General features: G+C 60.0%; 5 protein-coding genes across 8 annotated transcripts; 3 read left to right on the forward strand and 2 right to left on the reverse strand.

The window, feature by feature from the left end:
- The first annotated feature begins 144 nt into the window (after positions 1 to 144).
- LOC143826787 (asialoglycoprotein receptor 1-like) lies at positions 145 to 6,092 on the forward strand. Its single transcript, XM_077315804.1, has 9 exons — positions 145 to 1,363; positions 2,443 to 2,540; positions 2,796 to 2,912; positions 3,173 to 3,268; positions 3,586 to 3,657; positions 3,875 to 3,961; positions 4,431 to 4,582; positions 4,711 to 4,817; positions 5,591 to 6,092. The coding sequence occupies exons 1-9, from the start codon at positions 1,344 to 1,346 to the stop codon at positions 5,739 to 5,741; spliced, it is 900 nt and encodes a 299-aa protein (XP_077171919.1). The 5' UTR covers positions 145 to 1,343; the 3' UTR covers positions 5,742 to 6,092.
- Positions 6,093 to 6,875: 783 nt separating this feature from the next.
- LOC143826788 (asialoglycoprotein receptor 1-like) lies at positions 6,876 to 10,781 on the forward strand. Of its 4 annotated transcripts, none has more exons than XM_077315805.1 (10): positions 6,876 to 7,032; positions 7,137 to 7,328; positions 7,498 to 7,592; positions 7,756 to 7,881; positions 8,629 to 8,724; positions 9,300 to 9,371; positions 9,530 to 9,622; positions 9,765 to 9,916; positions 10,058 to 10,164; positions 10,595 to 10,781. In XM_077315805.1, the coding sequence occupies exons 3-10, from the start codon at positions 7,577 to 7,579 to the stop codon at positions 10,725 to 10,727; spliced, it is 795 nt and encodes a 264-aa protein (XP_077171920.1). In that variant the 5' UTR covers positions 6,876 to 7,032; positions 7,137 to 7,328; positions 7,498 to 7,576; the 3' UTR covers positions 10,728 to 10,781. The 4 variants fall into 4 exon arrangements, with proteins under 4 accessions (XP_077171920.1, XP_077171922.1, XP_077171921.1 ...); XM_077315807.1 differs by having other exon boundaries at positions 7,137 to 7,243; XM_077315806.1 differs by lacking the exon at positions 7,137 to 7,328 and having other exon boundaries at positions 6,876 to 7,114.
- A 365-nt stretch (positions 10,782 to 11,146) lies between these two features.
- On the reverse strand, positions 11,147 to 14,224 carry LOC143826792 (thialysine N-epsilon-acetyltransferase-like). Its single transcript, XM_077315811.1, is given in 7 exon segments — positions 11,147 to 11,911; positions 12,235 to 12,275; positions 12,507 to 12,572; positions 12,575 to 12,607; positions 12,788 to 12,871; positions 13,379 to 13,430; positions 13,909 to 14,224. Coding segments are annotated over 7 exon segments (618 nt in total). The 5' UTR covers positions 13,981 to 14,224; the 3' UTR covers positions 11,147 to 11,641.
- A 152-nt stretch (positions 14,225 to 14,376) lies between these two features.
- On the reverse strand, positions 14,377 to 17,786 carry LOC143826791 (thialysine N-epsilon-acetyltransferase-like). Its single transcript, XM_077315810.1, has 6 exons — positions 17,575 to 17,786; positions 16,914 to 16,965; positions 16,199 to 16,282; positions 15,302 to 15,403; positions 14,961 to 15,001; positions 14,377 to 14,872 (listed from the first exon to the last, which is right to left on the reverse strand). The coding sequence occupies exons 1-6, from the start codon at positions 17,635 to 17,637 to the stop codon at positions 14,696 to 14,698; spliced, it is 519 nt and encodes a 172-aa protein (XP_077171925.1). The 5' UTR covers positions 17,638 to 17,786; the 3' UTR covers positions 14,377 to 14,695.
- Positions 17,787 to 17,988: 202 nt separating this feature from the next.
- Positions 17,989 to 20,480, forward strand: LOC143826790 (thialysine N-epsilon-acetyltransferase-like). Its single transcript, XM_077315809.1, has 6 exons — positions 17,989 to 18,290; positions 18,666 to 18,720; positions 18,944 to 19,027; positions 19,457 to 19,558; positions 19,834 to 19,874; positions 20,161 to 20,480. Exons 1-6 carry the CDS (start codon positions 18,228 to 18,230, stop codon positions 20,335 to 20,337), a joined length of 522 nt encoding a protein of 173 aa, XP_077171924.1. The 5' UTR covers positions 17,989 to 18,227; the 3' UTR covers positions 20,338 to 20,480.
- The last annotated feature ends 277 nt before the right edge of the window (positions 20,481 to 20,757 follow it).

A 20,757-nucleotide genomic window follows, 5' to 3' on the forward strand; every position in this document is an offset into this window, starting at 1 on the left:
GGACGCCGCCGCACGTCACCCAACGCGTGACGTCACGACGCTGGGTCACCGCGCGACGCTTCGGCGGTTGGAGGCCCCCCGCCCACGTCGACCATAGAGTTGGGCGGCGGAACGGCTAGCCGGGCTCTCCTACGGTGGCCGCAGATGTTGGGAGAGCCGCCCAGAGGAGCAGGGCATGATGGGAAGGTGGGCGGGCCCGGCAAGAGGGAAGCCCCTCCCCGCCCCAGGGCTCCGAGGTGGGACTAGATGGCCTCTGCGTGCCCCTTCCCTCCTGGCGGTCTGCAGTGGCCTGCCTGGGGGGGGGGGTCTGGCCTGCGGGACCCCTTCCTACTATGGGACGCCCAGGCGGATGGCGCAGTGGTTAATCTGGAGAGCCAGGTTGGATTCCTCACTCCTCCATGTGCGGCCAGCTGGGGGACCTTGGGCCAGGCACAGTCCTGTTAGAGCTGCTCTCAGAAGTTCTTGCAGAGCTCCCTGAGCCCTACCTTCCTCGCATAAATAAAACAAACATGGAGTTTGTGAAGGGAAGGCAATTGTAAGCTGCTTTGGATAGTGAAAAGCAGGGTATAAAACCAGTTCTTGTTTAACTGAAGAAGTGTGTGCCCACACACGGGCACACACATGAAAGTTTAGACCCAGAATTAAACTTCTAAAAGGTGCCACTGGAATCAAACTTTACTCAGTTTAACATTTCTTGCCTCAACTTTATGGCAGGCACACACGGAGGACATTCTCCTTCCCTCCCCCCTAATCTGCAGCCCTGTGGGATGCTGCTGAAATTCCAAACTGAGTCTGGGTTCTACTTTTCCATAGCTAAGAGCAACCCCTTCCCTGGCTCAAGGGGCTGTTGGCACTCAAAGTGAGTGGCAGGATCCAGCCCCGAAGTACATGCATGGTGCCTTTAGGACTTGCCAGCTGGCAGGGGACCTTTTAATTTTGAAAAGTACTTTGGGAAGTTTTTGCCTTTGAATGTTGGCAGAAAATAATATTGACAGATCAAAGGTGGTCATGGTGGGTTGGGGCTGACTTTGATTGCAGAGAAGGCCCCAAGTATCCCCCGAGAGAGAGGGAGAGAGAAGTGGGCCACAGAAGACCCAGGTCACCCCAAACCCTGCCTGCCCCCCTCTTCCACGGCTACTGTTGGAGATCACTGCAACACTTTAAGGCTGTCTCAGAAAGTGGCCATGCCCAGCACTGGGCAGTTGGGTCTCCGTTGAGCAATCCACCCACCAGCTGACCTTGGCGTTGTTCAAACTTTGCTCCACTCACCATTTCCGACTGGATGTTGGGAGAGCGGAAGATTGATTGTGTGTTCCGACCCGACGGGCCTACAACTGGGTGGAATGGCCACATCTTTTGTGAAGTAAGTTGCCGGAAGCCAAGAGGTGTGGAGAGCATTAGAGTTGTTGCATGTGCTTGTTGACCGGCCAAGAGAATCCCCTTCTCTTGCTTCCTTGGCAAGCGGTTCCAGAAGGCTGCACTGCAGCTCAAGGCGCAGGATTTGTGACCAGCAGGGATGGGTGCAGTCAGAAGAAGCCCTGCTCGGAGGGAGAGGCACGTGGCGTTGATTCAAGGGTCATCCGGGAGGCTGCCTGGGCCCCAGCGCTCTCAGGAGCTTCCCCACCACTCCCTTGGAAGTGAGCCACAGGGACACTTGCCCTCTTCAATAGGTCTTGCACAGGAGAAGAGGGGCAGGGGGGGGGGCTGGGAATTGTGTTCTTTAGCTGCTCATCATCTGTAAACCTTTCATCACCCCAGCTTCTGACTGCTGGAGCTGTGTCAAGGCTATAGAATGTGGGAAGTGGTATATAATCCTCTGAGCATATGCAAAGGGTGTTTCTCTTACTGCTCAAGCAACAACTCATCAAAAGACAGTTGGGGCTAGAAGGCTATCGGAAGAGCCCTGCTGGGTCAGTCCAGCGAAGGTCCCTCTGGTCCAGTCTCCTGTCTTCTCACACAGGGTCCAACCCATTCCACTGGAGATCCAGTAAGAGGGCAGAGGGGCCGAGACCTTCCCCTGACGCTGCCTCATGGCATTGGGGTGCAGCGGTTAACTGCCTCTGAACATGGAGGTTCCCTTTAATCACCACGGCGAGCAGCCACAGACGGACCTCTCCTTCGTGAAGCCACCTGATCCCCTCCTACAGGTCTCTGTGGCGTCTGCACACCTACAGAGCTGTGTCTGTAGACCTTTAACATCCATACCACCCGGCTGTGCTTATGCCAATGGAGACAAATAGCTCTTACAGGGTTTTAAACCCAGCTAAAAATCCCGGCGTGCCTTTTTTCATTTGGCTTCCAAGGGGGTCAGGGAGACCCCCTTGAGCCTCACACCAGGAATAGATTAGAGTATTCAGAGGTCCCACATGAGGTGGAGTTTAAAGAGCTCCATGATGGAACTTGTGAAGCGGCAAGGTGGCCTCTTGTTTTCTTGCCTTTCAGCTACAGCCCTCCGGACCCTGAATCCACACTAGCCCAGGACCACCAAGACTTCAAGTCCCTGGATGAGGCAGAGGAAGGAGGGAAACGCTTGGAGAAAGGTGTCCTGCCATTGAGGGGTTTTAACAAGTAGGGCTGGAGGGCCGTGTGGAACGGTTGCCCAGCACATGGAGGCCCAGCCGGAGACTGGAGAAAGCCAGCCTGGCCCTGGAATGGGATCCCGTGGGGGGGGGAGGTCCCTGGAAAGGAGAGCGAGGTTTAGGCTCCCCCTGTGGCTGGTCCCGGCTTGGAGACTCTGGGCACGCTTGGCAAGAGGGACCTCTTGAGGGCAACGTTGTCTCTTCTGGTGCCCCCAGCGTTGCCTCCCCCTCGGTCGGCATGCCAACGCATCTGTCCCACCGGCCGCCTCCTCCTCGTCGTGACAGGCCTCTGCGCGGTGCTCAGCCTCCTGGTCATTCTGCTGAGCGTCAAGGGTGAGTGGCTGGAGGGGGCAAGGGAGCCGCGGTGCCAGGGGAGGGCACAGCCAGCACAGCCTGCGCGGAGCTCTGTGGGGCCACGCTCATAGCCTGAGCCCTGCGTTGCCCCGTCTTGGGGGCTGCCAGCAGCCAGACCGGAGGAGCAGGGAAGGTGGCGCGGGTGTGCCAGGGGGGGATGAGCACGTACCGTGTGAGGGCCAGCCTGGGGGGCTCTGCAGTTCCGCTCCCAGCAGCCCCCCGCTGTGCTCTTTTGCCAGGGGCTGAGCTCAGTGCAGAGCAGCAGGGGACGTGGGAGTCCCTTGGCGGCTTCAACAAGACCCTGTCGACCAGCCTGGCCAGCCTCCAGCACAAGAGTGAGTGATGGGGGGGGGGCTGGGACTAGGGGCGGGGCACGACGCCACCCTCCCCCACCCAACATGGCTGGAGGCTTCTGTGGAGGCAAGAGGGTGGCCCACACAGAAGGGCTACGAAGAGATGGGTGGACTCTTGTGTGCCTCTTGCTCTCCTCCCGCCCTAGTGCTGTCCTTGGAGGGAAGGGCTCTACTTGGGGGGAGTCACTCCTGGAATCAGAGCAGGTTGCTCTGTTGTCCAGGGATCAGCTGCCACCCTGGTATCACTCCAGGCCCCCCCGGAGGCTTACATTCTGTCCTCTTTCTCTCCCCCACTCTAGGGAACAGCACCAAGTCGAGGCTGGCCGCTCTGGAGCTGACCTTGAGCCGCGAGGCCAACGAGACAGAGCAAGGTGGTCACTTTGTGGTCACCCACACGGCAGGGGCTGGGCGGGGCTGGCATCCCATCCTGGACCCAGGTTGTTGCCAGCCGGATCCAAGGCGATGCCATAGAACCCTCCCTCCAAAGCTGCCCTTTCCTCCCGGGGAACTGACCCCTGCAGTCTGGAGATGCAGGTTGGCCGCTTTAGGTGGGCCTCACGTTCCCCTCCTGTCTCTTTCCTCCCTCAGTCAAGAAGCAGCTGGAAAACTTGCTGGGGATCCTGCAGCAGGACTCGAACTCGCTGCGTTGCTACGTGGTGGAGCTAAAAAGCAATGGTACTGAACACGGAGAAGCTGAAGGAGGAGGGCGGTGGGAGTCGGGGAAAAGCTTGATTGGGCTCGCTGGTTCCGGCCACACGGAATCAGACTTTGAGACCAGCTTAGCATTGTCTGCTCAGACCGGCAGCTGCTCTCCAGGATCACGGAGATGCTGGAAACTGAACTTCCACAGGCCAAGCAAAAGTTCTGCCACTGAGCCAAGGCCCCTCCCCCGGAACTGGTCGGCCCTGTGCGAGGCAGGATGCTGGACTGGATGGACCACCAGTCTGATCTGATCCAGCAGGGCTCTTCTGAGGCTCCTAAGGAAGGTTACGGAGGTGGAAACTTCACAGACAATGGCTGTTTGGAGGGGGAGAACTTTCCAAGATGGAGTGCAAACAGTGGCTGGGTCCAGCCCCAGAAGTGGCCCGTGCGTGCAGGCACCGGTGCCACAGGCATAATGCTCTGCCTTCTCCTCTCCTAACAGGCAGTAAGTCCGGCTGCTGTCCGAAGGGCTGGGTGGTCCACCACGAGAGCTGCTACTGGATGTCCCGTTCGCAGCGGCCATGGATGGAGGCGAAGCAGGACTGCCAGCACAAAGATTCCCACTTGGTGATCATCAATTCCCCTGACGAGCGGGTAGGTGGCAGCGCTCCGGTCCTGCAGGGGCCCCCTGGGGAAGGGCACGCCCCAGGACTCTGCTCCTGACGGGGTGAGGCTGGGCAGCGGGACTGGCAAACGCTTCAGAGTGTGCTTCCTCTTGCTAGGCTTTTGTGAACCAGCTCAGGAGGAGCTCCTACATGTGGATCGGCCTGACTGACTCCAGCGGCACCTGGAAGTGGGTGGATGGGTCGGGCTACACCATCCGCGCAGAGTGAGTGCGTTCCCTCTCGCTGTCTGCCCACTCCACTGCCCACAAGCCTTGTTTGTAGCTCTCTGGGGCAGACCTTGTAGATGCCCCCTCAGAAATATGCCAGGCCCTTGTCTGAATTCTTGGCTTTCCCTTAAAGAATTCTCTAGCCCTTTTTGTTGTGTGGATCAATGGGAAATGTAAAGCCTTTTCTGTTGTCTGGACTGGCCAGAGCAGAGGGGAGAAGCTTCAAGTCAGCTGGAGCCACTTAACCCCTTCCTGACCATGTTCGTCCTTGTTTGTTTCTGGCCTTGCTAAAGTCCACTGGAGTGACACACAAAATGTGCAGTTGCCTTCTCTGTTGGCAGAGGGACATTTGCTTCAGGAGCAGGGGGGGCCATGGGGAGGGGGGTGCTCAGAGCACAAACATGAGTCAGCCTCGTTTCCTCCAGCCTGGCTCTCCTGGTTTTCATTCTTCTCTGCAAGCCCCCAAAGAGAGTATTCCTCTGGACATGCCTTTTGCTCACCAGGGAGCGGCGGGGGACCCCTCTGTTTCTTCAGGGACCTCGTGTTGTTCTGCCCAAAGGGGAGCCGTTTCCCAAAACAGTTGGGATTTGAGGGTAGGAATCACCTCCCTGGCAGCGGCTCCAACAGTCCCCTGGGCCGGTTCACGCGGAATATCAACTACTTGTGTATTCACAAAGTGTCATGGCGCCACAGCTGGAAAGGCGCTTTTATTTATTTATTTTCAAATGAAAGGCAGAAATGTAACTCTTTTCTTCTCCCTTTTGTTGTAGGGATTGGGGCGAAGGTCAGCCGGACCACTGGTACGGCCATGGCCTCGGGGGAGGGGAGGACTGCGTCCACACCTCCCCCGACGGCCTCTGGAACGACAACCACTGTTCCCGTTCGTTCGCCTGGATGTGTGAGCAAGAGCTGAAGGTTTAGAGGAAAGTCTGCAGTGGTCCCCCTCCCCCTGGGAGCCCCACGGTTAGAGTCTCAGTCCAGTCCAGAGCGGAGCCTTCCCTGTGGCTGCCCCCCCCCCCCCGCAGCTGACCTGATTGGACTTTTTAAACGAAGAATCAAATTGCAGCACAGGGCTTCTGTGTGGCTCCTGGCCTGTTAGATTTACTTCTTCTCCGGTTGCCCCTAGCTTGACCTTGCGTGTCCCTTTGTTATTTAATTTTATGGCTCACTGTTTTTATAGCTCTATTTTGAAATTATGCCGATAATAAAGGAAAATAAAATAACAGGCTGTTTGACTTGGCAATAAAGTAAAATGAACGAACAGAGTGAAAAGCAGTTCTTGGTTGCCTTTCTCCCTAAATGATGTTTGGATGTGGGGAGGGCTGGGGGGCGCAGACCTTGGGAATCATGACACAGCACGGGGGATGCACCACAAAATGGCTGCCACAGGAGGCGGAGCCAGCCACAAAACAGCTGCTGCAGGGAAGATCCCTGTGATTTGGGGGAGGGAAGCGAGGACGGGAAGAGCAACCAGGAATCTCAAACACGAGTCCCGCACAGGTTTCTGCAAGGGCGCTAACCCAGTTCTGCGTGCAGATCCTGCCTCGATTTCTTCCTTATTGGGAGGCTGCTTCCTAATAAAAGGATCGCAAGAGAACCAGAGTTCAGGCTCTGGAAACTCTAGATGATCAATCAGCATTTCAGTCATGGGAAACGTGATGGAGCTTTCTTCTCCCAGCTCCTGATTGATCTCTTGCTCCAAACGTCTCACAGGTTTGGTTCTTTAATTATAAAAGCTTTATTGATCCCTGGCTAAGGCAGTAAAAAGAAAGGGACGGAAGGGAAGGTGCAGGAACGGGTGGGATCCTGGTCCAGGAGGGCTGGCTTCCGAGCAGTTGGGGCCTGGGCCACCCATCACTTCCATGGGGCCGGGCTCTGCTCAGCTTTTAGGGTGAACCCGATGAAACATTGGGCGAGAATGCAGTTTCCTTCTCCGGGCAGCTGATTGCAGCAAAGGCAGGACCTGCTGGGTGGACACCCCCCGGGAGGAGGGGAAGGAAGCCCGTCCTGTGCGTGGAGCTGGCACCCATCCTGGCTTCGGGAGCTGTTGACAGTTCAAAGGACACCGGAGTGGGGAGAGGGCAGGGGGTGAAGGCGAGGGAGGCCGCCCCAGAGAGACAGCGCACGAGGGCAAAGAGGAGCTGGGCCCTACCCAGCCCAGTCTGCATTGGCGCCCGTCCCCCCATTGAGGCCTGGGGAAAGGGGGTCTCAGGTGAGTGCGTGTGTGTGTGTGTGTTCTTGTGGAAGCACGTCGGCCGGCCCCACAGACGTCGCCGCCTGCCCCCTTCACAATGGTAAGTTGTTTGTCATTCTCAGTTCTGTGGGACGGTGCAAGAATTGGACGGCTCAACACCGGATCAACGGGGAATTTGGCTTCTGCGCTCGGGCACTGCTTGCTCCAGTTTAGGGGTGCCAACCACCAGGTGGGGCCTGGAACCTCCCAGAAACGCAAGTGTATCTCCAGGCCAGAAAGTTCACCTTCCCTGGAGAAAGTGGCTCCTTTGGAGGGTAAGCCCCACCCGTTATGTCCCACCAAGGCCCCTTCCCGGCCCCAAATCCCAGGAGTCCGTGTGAGTGTGATTTGCAGTCCAGCCAGTCCCTGGGAAAACAGGACGGAGGGTTGGCTTTCCCCCCCGTGTGGTTCTTCATAACCCCCCTCAACGTTTTCTCTTTTCAGGACCTTCTCCCCTCCCGGCTTTGATGCCCAAGGATTGCTAGAGCATTAGCCCCCCTCCCCATACAGGCAGCCGAGCAAGATGCAGGTGAAAAGAGGTGTGTGGGAGAAGCAGGAGAAACACGGCCCCCGGCCCCTCCTTTCCACTCCTTCCCCTCTCGCTCCCCCTCCTCTCCTCTCCTCTCCTCCTGGCCGGCCTTCCTGAGCAGGGGGGGGGGGCTGGGGCAGTAGGGGGCCTTGCTCACTGTCCCCTCTCCGCAGGCTCTGCGGGATTCCCTCCCCACCAGTCCTGGGGCCAGCGGGTCTGCCCGGGCAGCCGACTCCTCCTGGCCCTGCTGGGATTCCTCGCTCTGGCCGGACTCCTGACGGTCGTCTTCGGCATCACCGGTGAGTGGCCCACAGGCAGGCAGGCAGGCAGGCAGGGAGGGAAGGCAGGCAGGCAGGCAGGCAGGCCCTGCTGGGCTGGGGAGGGGGCTGCCCGGCTTGACTGGGGGGCCTTTGGGGTTGGGCAGGTGGGGTTAAAGTAGCCAGCCGGGACCCTCCCTCATTGCTGAACTCACTGGGGGACTCAGCCCGGCCTCTCCTGCCCAGACCAGCCTACCCCACCGGGTTGTGGTTGTGAGGGTAAAAGGGAGGGCTGGAGAGGAACACCCATTACTGCTCTGGGCATAGAGGAGGGGTCACTGGGGGGATAGGGAGATACTTGTGAATTCCCTGTATTGTGGGGGTGGACTAGATGACACTAGGTGTAGCTGCAGGTGTAGCCAGCAGGGGGGGCCAGAAAGCAAGACCTGTTGCTGCAGATGGTAGGAGGGAGTCAATCCCAGGGACCAGACAGGCCCCTGCCTGTGGGGCCGCTCATAGGACTTGGCTGGAGAAGCAGCCCCCTACCTGCTGCCTAAGGATGCCAACCTCCAGGGGGTGGCTGGAGTGTCCTGCATAATGCAGTGGGTTGGACTAGATGACCCAGGAGGCCCCTTCCAACTCTTTGATTCGAGAGCAGTTCCCTTTGGAAGGTGGACTCTTGGATGCTGGAGCCCACAGAGGCCTCCCTCCCCCATGACTTCCCAACCCCAAACTCCCCTATGGCCATCCGTTTATCTCACTTGGACCTGCCCCCCTCCCCCCCCCCAGGTCACAGGGCTGGCAGCGATCTGAAGAGGATGGAGGAGACCCTCCAGAAGGCCAACCGCTCCGTCTCCACAGAGATGGGGGCTCTGAAGCAGGAGGGTGAGTCGAGGGGCCGCCTTCCACTGTCTGTTCTGGGGTGGGGTGGGGTGGGGGTGGAATGGGGGGTGTAATGCTGTTTCCCAACTCCCTTTCCACCCACCCTGTTCTCATCCACGCCTGAATTAACCCCTGCAAATGAGCAACAGGCTCGTCTCCAGGCTGGAAATTCCCCCTGGCGGAGCAGTGGTGCCCACGCCATGCCCCATGGAGAGCCACGTCTGCAATCGCCACTCACCTGAGGAGCCACGTGGCTGCAGCACACCCGTGTGTCGTAGTGGTCCAGAGCAGCAGCCTCTAACCCGAAGAACCAGGTTTGATTCCCCACTCCACGACATGCATGGAGCAGGATGACCTTGGGCTAGTCACAGTTCTCTTGGAGCTGTTCTCCTGGGGCTCTTTCAGCTCCACGTCCACCTCACAGGGTGTCTGTTGTTGGGAGAGGAAGGGAAAGGTGCTTGTCAGCCACTTTGAGACTCCTTCAGGGAGTGAAAAGAGGGATAAAAAACCACCCCAGAACTCGTCCTCCTTCCTCTTCAGCTGCTGACCCTCTCCCCTTGTTCTGAAATTAATTCCAGAGGCAGATGATTTGAAGAAAGTGGTCCAATTGGACCAAATGGTGAGACACCTGATTGCTGAGATGGCCCAAGGTGGGTCGGGGGGGGGCGGGGGGGGGAGAAGGGTGTGGGCCTGTGCTCAGTTGTGCATGTGAGGGGGGAAGGTGTGGAGGTTTGGGGGCCATTTGGGAGCTCCAGTGCCCTGGGGCTCCTTTGGCAACTGACTCCCCCCGTCCGTCTATCTTCTTCAGTGAAGTCCGACGTCCAGGGCAAGGTGGACAGCCTGCGGAAGACCCTCAAGGCCGTGAATTGTGACCTGCAGGACGTTAAGCAGAACCGCTCAGGTCTGGAGAGGCCCTGCCAAGGGAGGGCAAAGGCGGAGGGCGGGATGTGGGAGAACGCCCCACTTCCCCCCAGTGACTGCTGAGCTGCTGGGGCAGGGATGGCGGAGAGGGGCTGCCCTTTCTGACCCCGGCCTCCCCTCAGCCGGCAACACCCCCTGCTGCCTGGCCGGCTGGGACTACTTCAGCAGAAGCTGCTACTGGGTCTCCAAAGCGGAGAAGGACTGGGAGGAAGCCAAAGCCGACTGTGAGAACAAGGACGCCCACCTGGTGATCATCACCTCCTACCTGGAGCAAGTGAGTGGAAGCCACAAGGGGTGGGGGGAGCCCCACCCCATCCTCCTCCTCCTCCTCCTCCTCCACGTCCCCGGGGTGTCTGTGGGCAGGGGGAAGACCGTGGATCCCACAGGCCACTCGCTTGCCTCCCTCCCATGCTAGCAATTTGTGGCCCAGCGCACGAAGCCTCGCTACACCTGGATCGGCCTCAGTTCCTCCAGCAGGACCTGGAAGTGGGTGGACGGGACGACTTACACCGTCCGTAGGATGTGAGTACGGGCAGCCTCTGCCGCTGGAGCCTCTGCGTTTGCCGGAGAGCATCCATCGGGGGTGGGGGGTGGGGGGTCTCATAGGCCAGCTGGCTGCAGGCTGGTCAGTGTTGCTGCTCTGGGGTCCGTGGGTCACATGCTCTGCCCGTCTCTCTCCCCTTCATGCCCTGAACTGCCTTCCAAGAAAGGGAACGGGGGAATTATCTGGGCCCCACAGAATTAGTTTCAGCCCCCTTTGGGATCCTGGCCCAGGACATGGCCACAGAATGGCCACCAAAGGGGGCGGGACCAGCTACAAAATGGCGGCAGAGTGTAGCCCCTCCCCTCGTACAATGGTGGAAGCGCCAAGCAAAGCAGCCTTTTGGGCAGCAGGGGATGTTGCCAGCTGGAGCCCGGCTTGACCAAAGCTCCTTGCTTCCCCCCCCCCCAGAGACTGGAAGCCCAGGGAGCCCTACGACATCCCGGGAACAAGATGCGCCTACCTCCACCGGGACGGGCTGTGGAGCTCGGAGTTTTGTGTCCGCCGATACAGCTGGGTGTGCGAGATGAACCTCAAGGGCTGAACGCGGCCGATGCCTGCTAGGAGGGCGGCCAACGGGGTGGGGGGTGGGGGGCTGACCGGGATGGCCAATGGCCCCAGGCATCCCAAGCCAATAAACATCTGAAGGCGCAGTTGGGGGTGCAGTCGTCTCTGCCTTCAGCACGGAGGCCTCCTCGTGGCTGGCCAGCCTCCCCCTTGAGGGAGGGGCTCCAAGCTCCACTCGGCCATGGGGACGCCCACGGGGACCTCCCGGGCAAGCCAGCCTCCCTGCCGCAGTCGGTTGCAAGGTTTTTCAACATCAGAACCGACCCAGAGAAAACCACCCAGCCTAGAACTCGGCTCCCGAGCAGGCAAACAACCCCGCCAAGACGCTCACAGCTCTCCTGCTGTTCTTCATTCCTCGTCATCGTATTCCAGTGGTAGGCTGCTTCTACCCACGGAGGTTCCACTTAGCTGCTGTGGTTAAAGCCCTCTGGTCTACCTGCGCTCTACGAGCCAGCATGGGGTAGAAGTAAGAGGGTCAGATTGGGAGCTGAGAGAATCATGTTCAAATCTCCGCCCTGCCATGGACACTTGCTGCGATTCTGGGCCTGAGCTACACCACAGGGTTGTTGTTGGTGTGAGGATAGAATGGAGGCGAGGAGGAGGATGTGAGGCAACTTGGGGAGAAAGGGGAAGTAAATCCAGAAACAAAATGAAGCTTCTTAACCTTAAAAAAATAATAACCCAAAGGCAACCCCAAAACCCAGGATTTTGAGCATGGTTTATATGTTGTGTGAAGAAATCCTTCCTTGGGGCTCTGCTAAAGTATCCCAGATCAATGCTGAAACTGAGAGGATGATGAGATCAGGACACCGAAAATAAGAGGAGGAGGAGGAGGAGGATGACCAATGAGACACCGGACTCAAGCAGCGTCCATCCATGTTTTAATTCTCTTCAGGGCTCCTCCAGGATGCCGCTGACCCCTCCCCCGGGCTCATGGACCCCCCCCCGCGCCTCCATCCATCCCACGGCTGCAGGGACTTGGTCCGACCCCGACCCTGCCAGGGCCAGCCTTCGCATGGCTTCGGCCTCAAAGCGGAACATGTGCCAGCCCTCCGTGGCGGTCAGGTCCACGGCCCCTTGGCGGAGGTAGAAGTCAGTGGCCGAGCGGTTCCAATCCAGCGCAGCAAACCTCATCTGGGTGCAGCCCTGCTCCAGGCCGACCTGCGGGGCGAGAGGGGCAGCAGAGGTGGGAACTGCAGCGAAGGGAGGGCAGAGGGAAGGATCCGGAGTCCCCGGGGGAGGCAGGACGCTGACGGGGGAGGGAACGGGCAGGCAGGACTCCAGAGCAGAGGGGGAGCTGGGCCTGGCTTGGAAGCCACATTCCCTGCCCCCCAAAGGCAGGGGGGGTCTTCCTCCAGCCACCTCCCTTCCTGAGGGCAACATTCCCAGCAGGCTGAGGAACCGAGAGCTGACGACCTGGAAGCCCCCTCTGCTCGGCACCCACGGAAACGACCCACTGGGAAAGGAGAAGCAAAATCGCTTACCTGAGCAATTGAACTCATCAGCTTCTTCCCGATCCCTTTTCCTGCAAAGAGGGTCAAGAAACAGAGAGCACAGCTGGGCAGGCGGCCTCCGCAGGAAGAGCCCCCCCCCCACTCCTCTCCAGCCACAGAACAGGCCGTCCGGTCCCCTCTGGCTCCCTGCCAACCGCCTGGGACTCCTGGGGCTCATCCCGGCAGCTTCCCCCGTGGCTGGGCCCAGCCTGTTCCCGTGGGCTGTTTCCCTCCTGCCCCCACTCCCGGTCGGAATGCCGTACCCCGAAATTCTGGCATCACGTAGAGATCTTCCATGTAAATATTCCTTCCTTTCCAAGTGCTGTAATGAAGAAATAGAGGCCGTAGCCGATGATGGTGTGGCCTGTGGAGAACATGGAGGACCTCAGCACTGTAGCTTGGCCCCCTGCAGCTTGCCCTCTGGCCCTTGGCCCACTGCAGCTTGCCCTCTGGGACCCCACCCTTCCTGGCCCCCGCACAGGGAGGCCCAGGGGCTCTCTTCTCCAGGCGGCAAATGGGGAGGCAATGAGAATATGTCACTTACTGTCTTGACTGGGGCACTCCGGGGACACCTCGGCCACCAAGCATTTATAGAAGGGGTCCTTGCCAAAGCCATCTGCACAGAAATCTGCAGGGGGGGAGCGGGAGAGGCACGGAGGGGGTGTCCAAAAGGTGGGGAGGAAGAAGCATTATCGGGGAGGCCAGTCGAGCTGCCCTGATCCGCCTTTCCCCCAGATTTTGGCATTCAAAGTGCCATGGGGTTTCCTCATTGGCAATTCAGCTGTTCAGAACATTAGTTGGGGTGCTCCAGTCTGGGCAGAATCGGGGGGGCCCTGGACCACCCCCATTGCTTGGCTTCCCCGCCATCCAATCCCCACTTTATTTATTTAAATATATATTCCTTGGGGGCTCAGGGCGGCTCCCTGCTGAACCTCCTGATGGCTGCTGGGTGCCCCATGGGGTCAGAGTGGAAGGTCCGTTGACCTGATCCAGCACGGCTTCTCTTAGGGTCAGTGATGCTCCCTCTCCTTGGAGCCTGGGGGAGGGCTCCTGGAACCTCCCCCCCCCAGATAAGACTTTGTGAGCAGGTGAAAGAGGGTCACCCCCAAAATGGGTACCTGGAGTTTGGTCTCACCTTGAGCACTGATTTTTACCTGCTCAGACAGGTTCTCAAACTCTGCCAGCTCCTGGGGAAAGAGGGAGAGACCATCAGCGGCAGGGGTGCAAAACTGACAGACAGACAGACCTCAAAGGTCTGTGGGAGCCCCCGGGGTCCCCCCAGGCTCCAGATCTGGGTCTGAAGAAGCGAGCCCCGACACACGGAAGTCCCTGCCCTGCCCGGAACTGCACTTTGGACTAGAGAGATCAGCTCCCCGGTCGGGGGGGGGGGGGTAACGGCGGATGCTGCTGCGAGGTCCAGGTCCTTCCCAGGAGCCACCCAGCCTGGAGTTGGCACCCCCCCCACCTGCTTGGCCCAGGGGCACTGCAGGCCGCATAGCCGGCCACGTCTTTTTTTTTGGGGGGGGGGTCAGAAGCCTGTTTACAGGTGTGCCGGTCACACCCCTGAGTCCCGCCTCTCCTCCAGGACTCCGTGGCCCTGCGGCTGCGCTCCGGCCGGAGGCGGTGGTCTTCCCGGGCCCCCTCCTCCCCCCCCCCGCTGCCTACCCGGATGAGGCGCACCACCTGCGCGCAATCCTCTGCTCGGCACGGACGCACCGCCACCGCCACCGCGGCCATCGCGCCCGCCCGCCCGCCTGCTGCCCGGCAGGCCAGAGCGGGAGGCGGTCCTGCCCCGCCCCCGGACGAGCAGCCGGCCTCCCCGGCGCCCCCCCCCCCCCCGCGGAGGATCCGTGCCCAAGGCGGGCAGGCGGGCGGGCGGGCGGCGTGCAGGGACCGCCGTGGGCCCCGGGGACTCGCGCGTTGGCCCTTCCCGTCCCGCTGGCCCTGGCCTTCGTCTGCAGAGGCGTTCGGCTCACGGCCCGGAGATGCGCGGGGTCGAGGCCGGACCTCTCTGCGCTGAGCCCCGCTGGCCCCCGGAGGAGGAGGAGGACGACGGAGAGACCTCGGCCCTTCCCGCCTCCCGCCTCTGCTGGCCGGACGGCCCCCTCCCCAAGGACTCCAGAACAACAGAGCGTCTTCCGATGCTTTTATTTCGGAGCCTGTCCGGGATTACACGGCGCCTCCACCCCACCCCCCCGGAGCCCGCATGGCAGAGGTTTCCCGGCATGGACGCCCCTGTAGCCCCACTGCTGGGTGGGGTGCAGCCGAGGATCAGGGGCTCTTGGGTGGGGAGGGCGGGGAGCTGGCTGGGCTCCCCTGGGACAAAGTGAAAGGTGGAACGGGGGGGGGGGAGGGCAGTGCCGGGGTGGGAGGGGAGGGGGCCTGGGAGCCAGAGGCCCAGGGGTGGCAACCGCGTTCAGAGGGCGACCGGCCACCGCAGCCGGCCGAGGCGTCATTCCGTGGCCGGCTCGGCCAGTCTGCGGATGTGCTCCTCTTCTATGCTGCAGAGGTTCCAGCTGTTTCGGATCGTGACGTTCAGCGCTCCCAGCTTGGCGTAGAAGTCTGTGGCCGGCTGGTTCCAGGCGGCCGAGATGAAGCGGATCTGGGAGCAGCGCTTGGCCAGGGCCACCTAAGGGAGAGAGGGGCTCTCTGGGTGAGGGGAGGCGTCGGGGGTCCCAGCAGGCCCTGCGGGCAGGTGGGCCCTGGCCCGTTCTCACCTTGGCAGCTGTGGCCAACAAACTGGAGCCGATGCCTTTGCCTGTTTGGGACAACAAGGGCGGTCATTCCAATCCCAGTCCACCGCCAGCTCCTGTGGTGGCCGCCCAGTCCTTGCCAGAGCTGCATGTGGGGCTCACGCTCCCTCCCTGCCAGGGCAACCAGAGCCAGAGGAAATAGCACATTTCTCAAGCCTGCACGGGAGCCCAGGGATTCGGTCACCCCAGGTGAGGTTCAAGCCCAGAAGGCTGAGGCCCTGGATCCCTCTCCGCTGATCTCCGGAGGTTCAGCCGCGTGAGAGAAACGCTGGGCGTGCTCAGGGGCATTCCAGCCCCCTTACTACCTCTGAATTCTGGTTGCACGTAGAGATCTTCGCCAAAGAGGATGCGGCCGTCCCACGTGCAGTAGGTCAGGTAGTGGAACTGGTAGGCTACGATGGCGTCACCTGGGGAGGGAGGGGGAGGGGGAGGGGAACCGTCAGTGGGCGGGGGGACGCTGTTTGGGGGAGGCCCCCACGCAGCCCTGGCCCGCTCTTCAGATCTCAGTTTTGCAATGGCTGCATTGGCTGAACGAACCACAATGCTACATGGTGCGGTTTAATCTTCTGCAAACAGGGCAGTGGCTGCTTGCGGTGCCTAATTCATTATACGCTCCAGGCCCAGGGTCCCAGGAGTCTTGGCAGGGACGGTGTGGAAGGCCGGCCAGCTGGCTGGGCCTGCAGCATAAGAGATGGGGAGGAGGGGGGCTGCCTCTCCCGGCAATTTCTCCTCCGGAAGAACCAGCAGGCTGGACTTTTGCTCAGGTGCAGCGTCTGACACCTGCTCTCCAGTCCAGGAAGGAGACAGATTTCCCTCGGGAGGTCGGATTGGCCGGGGGCCTTATGTTTTGGCTTTTAACTCCCCTTGACAGCAGAGTAGCTGCCGCTTATAACGTGCTTCCAGAGTGCTTTGTCTACCTTATCTGGCAATACATACACCTCTGCGAGGAAGGCCATTTTAGTGATCGGGAGCTGAGAGTGGCCCTGGCTTGCCTGACTCAAACTGAGGAGGACACTTAGCGGCCCCTCCACGCCAGACTGGCAGGGCTCTCCAGGGTCTCAGGCCTGCACAGCACCTCCCGAGGCCTGGCCCTCTCCACTGGACACGGCAGGGGTTGGACCCGGGACCTTCTGCAGCCCCTGATAAGTTGAGAGCAAAGCACAAGACCTTCCCGGCCCCGTGAGCCCCTCCTTCTCTCTTACCCTCTTTGCTCCTTTGCTCTGGGGACACCTCGGCTACCAGGCACCCAAAGGTGGCGTCTTTCCTGAAGCCTTCATCTCGGAGGACTAGGCAGAAAACATGGGCAGAAACCAAAATCACGATGGGGGCGGGTGAGCCTGTCGCCTCTTCAGCCAGGTCCAACTGGATGTGCATTTTGGAGAGGCAGTAGCATCCAGGGGCTAATTGCGTCCCAATAAGGTGGGAGGGGGTGTGATGGGATGCCCCCCCAAAGGCCATGCAGGCTCCCCTCCATCGGAAATGGCTTCTCTGGACTTCCTGTGGTCCAGAAGGCTGGAGGGCCAGTCTGTTCTGGGCCCCATTTTGCACCCTTGGCGTCCGTCTGATCCTTGCCTGGTCCCCCAGCCCTGTTCTTACCAGGGATCCCAAGGGGGGGGGCGGTGGTCACCGGTCCGCAGGAGATGAGTGAGGGGTCTGCTGAGGAGCCCCCATCCCCTCCGCTTCAAATGCAGCCTCTGTGCTTTGCCCAAACTTCTGAGCCCAGGAAAACCCAATCCGGGATGGGAAAGAGAGCTGAGTCCGGTTGGGGCCTGGGGGTTCTCCTTGGGGGGGGGGAGAAACATGGGCTTGTAGGGGTGGGCTCCCTTGGAGGAAGAGACCCTCCGGGTTTCAGTAGGTCACAACAAACAAAACGATTGAGAAATGGTGCGGACATCGTATAAAGCCCCCTTCCCTTACTCTCTGGGGTGGTTTTCACCTGGTCCAGGGCTTTGTGAAGAGAAGCCGATTCCTACAAGAGATCAAGACGGATACGCTGAAGCTTCGGGGTCTGGGAAGAGGGGCTTCTCACTGGCAGCATGGTGGCCACCCCTTCCCCAGCCCTCGGAAGACTCCGTGCATGGGTGGGGGACGGGGAGGGTTCAAATCTTACCCGGGTGCCCCTTAAAGACAACACGGTCACCCAGCTGACCGAGAAGGACCTGCCCAGCTGTCGTTGCTCATCGGAAACTGCTGTTCAGAGAACTTCGGAGAACATTTCCCAGAGAATCCCAACTGCCCTACAAAGTAGGGATCCTGCCCCACCCAAAGAAAGGTCTCCCTCCCTCCCTCCAAGGAGGTTCTGCTCTAATCTTAATTCATCCTCCCCTCCAGTTTGGTGCCTCATGTCACCGTCCTGTTGTATTCTCACCTGAGAGGGAGGTTAGGCGAAGGCCTACAAAGAGTTTACGGCAGAATAGAGATTTCAACCTGGGTCTCCTTGTCAGCCCCCTAGCCCCTCCCCCGGCCCCAAAACAAAGACAAATTGGGGGGGGGGAGGCAGACTCTCTCTGCATTCTCTGTCCTCTTCCTTCAGTGTCCTGGGTTCTAATTCTCTGCACCCCCCCCAACAGCTTCTCACCCTAACCAGCCGCATGACGGCCTTGAGGTCTTCCAGGGCCCAGGGGCGGATGATGTAGCTCATGGCTCCTTCTGCTCCGGTGCCTGGCCGGAGGACTCTGACCTTCCTCTGGGGACTCCTGTCTCTTTTCTGCTTGGCTGCCCCTGTGGGGCGTGGAGAAGGGAATTGTGGTCATCAGGGAGGGGGAGACAGAAGAGGAAAGTGACCCAGGAGCTCTCTAGGAACTCTCTGACTGGAGCTTTTTGGAAGGAGCCAGGGTATTCTGCTGGCCAACCATCAGAGGACACAGGTGGTTATGGGTGCCCCTTCATTTTCGTTGGCACAGAGACCCGGGCCCTGGAGATGCCGCAGAATTACGACTGCCTCCCGACGACGATGGGCAGTTCCCCTGGAGAGCATGGCCGCCTTAGGGGGTGGCGTCCTTGGTTCCTCTCCCGCGCCAGGCTCCACCCCCAAATCCCCATGCAGTTTCCCGCCCAGATGTGGCAGCCATATGATGGGAGATGCCGGCCGGCCCCCTTTTTTGATTATTAAGCTGTCTTGGCCTCGCTCCAGCAGCAGTGGGGCAAGGAGGGGCCGGCGTGTCTTACGCAACCCTTAAGGAGGCCAAAGGGACCCCGGGAGGCAGAGAAGCCGGAGGAGGCCGGGGAACCATGGCTTGTGTTGTGCGGGCCTGTGCCCCCCGAGATCTCCCAGATATCATGCGCTTAATTAAGGTGAGCGGGGGGAGGAGGGACGGGGGCTTCTGCTGTTGCTAGAGCCCAGGACTGAGGGCTGCTGGGAATCAACCCACTGAGCTGGGATAAGGAGGGCCACTGCCCGGCCCACCACCCGCCCAGTCTGGAAGACGTTCTCCTAGAAGGGAGGGGGGTCTGCCAGAGGAGTCCCGTGGGAATCGGGGCTTCTGTTGATGTGGACCAAGAATGCCGACGTCCCCTGGCCCAGCCACCTTTGTGGCCCAGAGCACCAGATCCCTTGGCAAGCACAGCAGGCCCCTTGCGGCTGATGGGTTGTGTGATGTGGGGGTGGGGGTGGGGTACGGGTGTTCTTGTCCCCACAGGTCCCACTCTGAGCCTCCGCCCTCTTTGCAGGAGATTGCAGGGATTTACAAGGTTCCCCTGAATGAGCTCCGGACCCACGTGGAAGGTAGGGGGTTGCTTGGGCCTGTGGGCCTGCGGAGGGGGTGGGTGCAAGATCACTTGATCTCTTGAGCAGCAGGAGGCTCTGCAAGGCTCAGGAGCAGCGGCTGGTTAAACAGTTGGCAACCCAGATGCTAGTGCTCCCCCCTCCCCTTGGCAGTCCCCTTGCGGATGGGGGCAGCTTGCGGCATCTGGACTAACGGCTCCCTTCTTCCTTCCTTCCTCCCCAGAGCTAAAGGAAGCTGGATTTGGGAAGCACCCACAATTTGAGTGCTTTGTGGCTGAGGTCCCCCCACAGCAAAAGAGCAAGGAAGGTAACGAAGGGGCTTATGGGAAGCGGAATCCATGCGGGAGGGGAAGCTACACCAGTTGGATTTCAGCCCCCTACACAGAAGCAAACGGCCTTGGGCCACCTGGGTGGGAGCTGGCTCACAGAAGGGTCCCCCGGTCTTTTCCACATGGCCAGTTGGCCCCCTTTCTGCCTAACAAGAAGCACGTTGGGGAATTGGGGGCTGCTGGCAAAGAGGGGGCTGCTGGTGAAAGGGAGTCCAGTCGCAGCTTAGAAACCAGCCAGAGCTTTGGCCATGAGTCATTGAGAGCCAAAGCTCCCTTGGTTAAGCCTGCTCTGAAGCAGGCTATCTGGGTTGTTTAAGCTAGGATCACCCCCACCTCTCTGACCTACTCAGAGTCAGGGGTCAGGTAAGCAGCCATCCCTGGGCACTGTGCACCTGTCTGCTCCACAGGTCACACTCTCATTGGCTACGTCCTGTCCGTCTACACCTTCAGCACCTGGAAAGGAAGAAACCTTTACATGGACAACCTGTACGTCATGCCCGAATACAGAGGTATGGGAGCAGGGCAAAGAGGCTGTGCCAGGGGTGGGTTGAGCACCAGCCTCTTGAACACAGACAGCATTGCTTCTGTGCTCTGGAACTAGCTCCTGTCCCTCAGGCCATGATGGCTACAAGGAGCACAGATCAGGGGGTCACCGAAGTCTTCCCAGGCCGAAATTCTCCTCTGTGCCTCCACTGGAGTCTTTGTTGGTCCAGCAGACCCAAGGGGTCTCTTCCCAGGCACCTGGGCCTCCTTGTTCTAGCCCTTCCCCGGTTCTCTCTTCCAGGGAGGCGCATTGGGAAGAAGCTTGTGACCACAGCCATAGAGGTGAGTCCCTGCTTCTGGCCAAGTGAGTCTTGCTGGGCATGTTCAGAGGCTCAGCACCCTCCCCACCTTAGACCTTCTGCTTTGAAATCTCTGGGGAACAGCCAGAAGGTGGGGAGGGCTGGCCAAGGACCTTCCCCCACCCCATCTGGTTGGCCTTTAAGGGGCTGCTGGATGCCTGTTTTTCTAGGGGGCCAGGTGTCCCTTTTGCCCACTGTTGACATTGGTGGGGAGGGGGGCGAGCTGGCGGTTCAGAGGGTTGCTTCTTCCTCTTGCCCCCCCCCTGCAGGCCGCTTGGCAGAGAGGGTGCTCCCAGATCCGAATGCACGTCTCCTCGGAGAAGCCGGAAAACATCAGGTTCCTGGAGCGAATCGGCGGTGAAGATCTCTCTGTCAAAGATGGCTGGAACCTCTTCCGATTCCGGGAGGAGCAGCTACGCCAGATGGCCGCGCAGAGCAAGTTTTAGCAGCTCCTGGGCGGTGGCCGGGGGGCCACTGCTGGACAGAAGGAGGCCCCGGGACTTGGAGGAGGCCTTGGGAGAAGGCAGCCAGAGGCTCACGTGAGGCACCACCTCTGTCTCCATAAAAATAAAGAGCAGCTGTTTCTGGAGCTGGTGTCAGGTGCCGTTCATATGGTTGCCAATTCCTGTTTAGGGACTTCTTGGAGATATGGGGCAGAGTCTGAGGAGGGGGGGTTAGGGAAGGCATAATTCCACTAGGCCCCTCCTCCCAAGCAGCCATGTCCTCCGGCGGGGGGGGGGGGGGAAGCCACCTCTGTGGTTTGGGGCTCAGTTGCGGTTCCAGGAGATCTCCAGCCCAGACCTGGGGATTGGCAACTCTGGAGGTCCTGCAAGTCTGGAGTTGGAGGAAAGGGGGGGGCATGTACT

The sequence above is a fragment of the Paroedura picta genome, chromosome 16 (assembly GCF_049243985.1).
Source record: "Paroedura picta isolate Pp20150507F chromosome 16, Ppicta_v3.0, whole genome shotgun sequence".
In the NCBI taxonomy this organism is placed as follows: Eukaryota; Metazoa; Chordata; class Lepidosauria; order Squamata; family Gekkonidae; genus Paroedura; species Paroedura picta.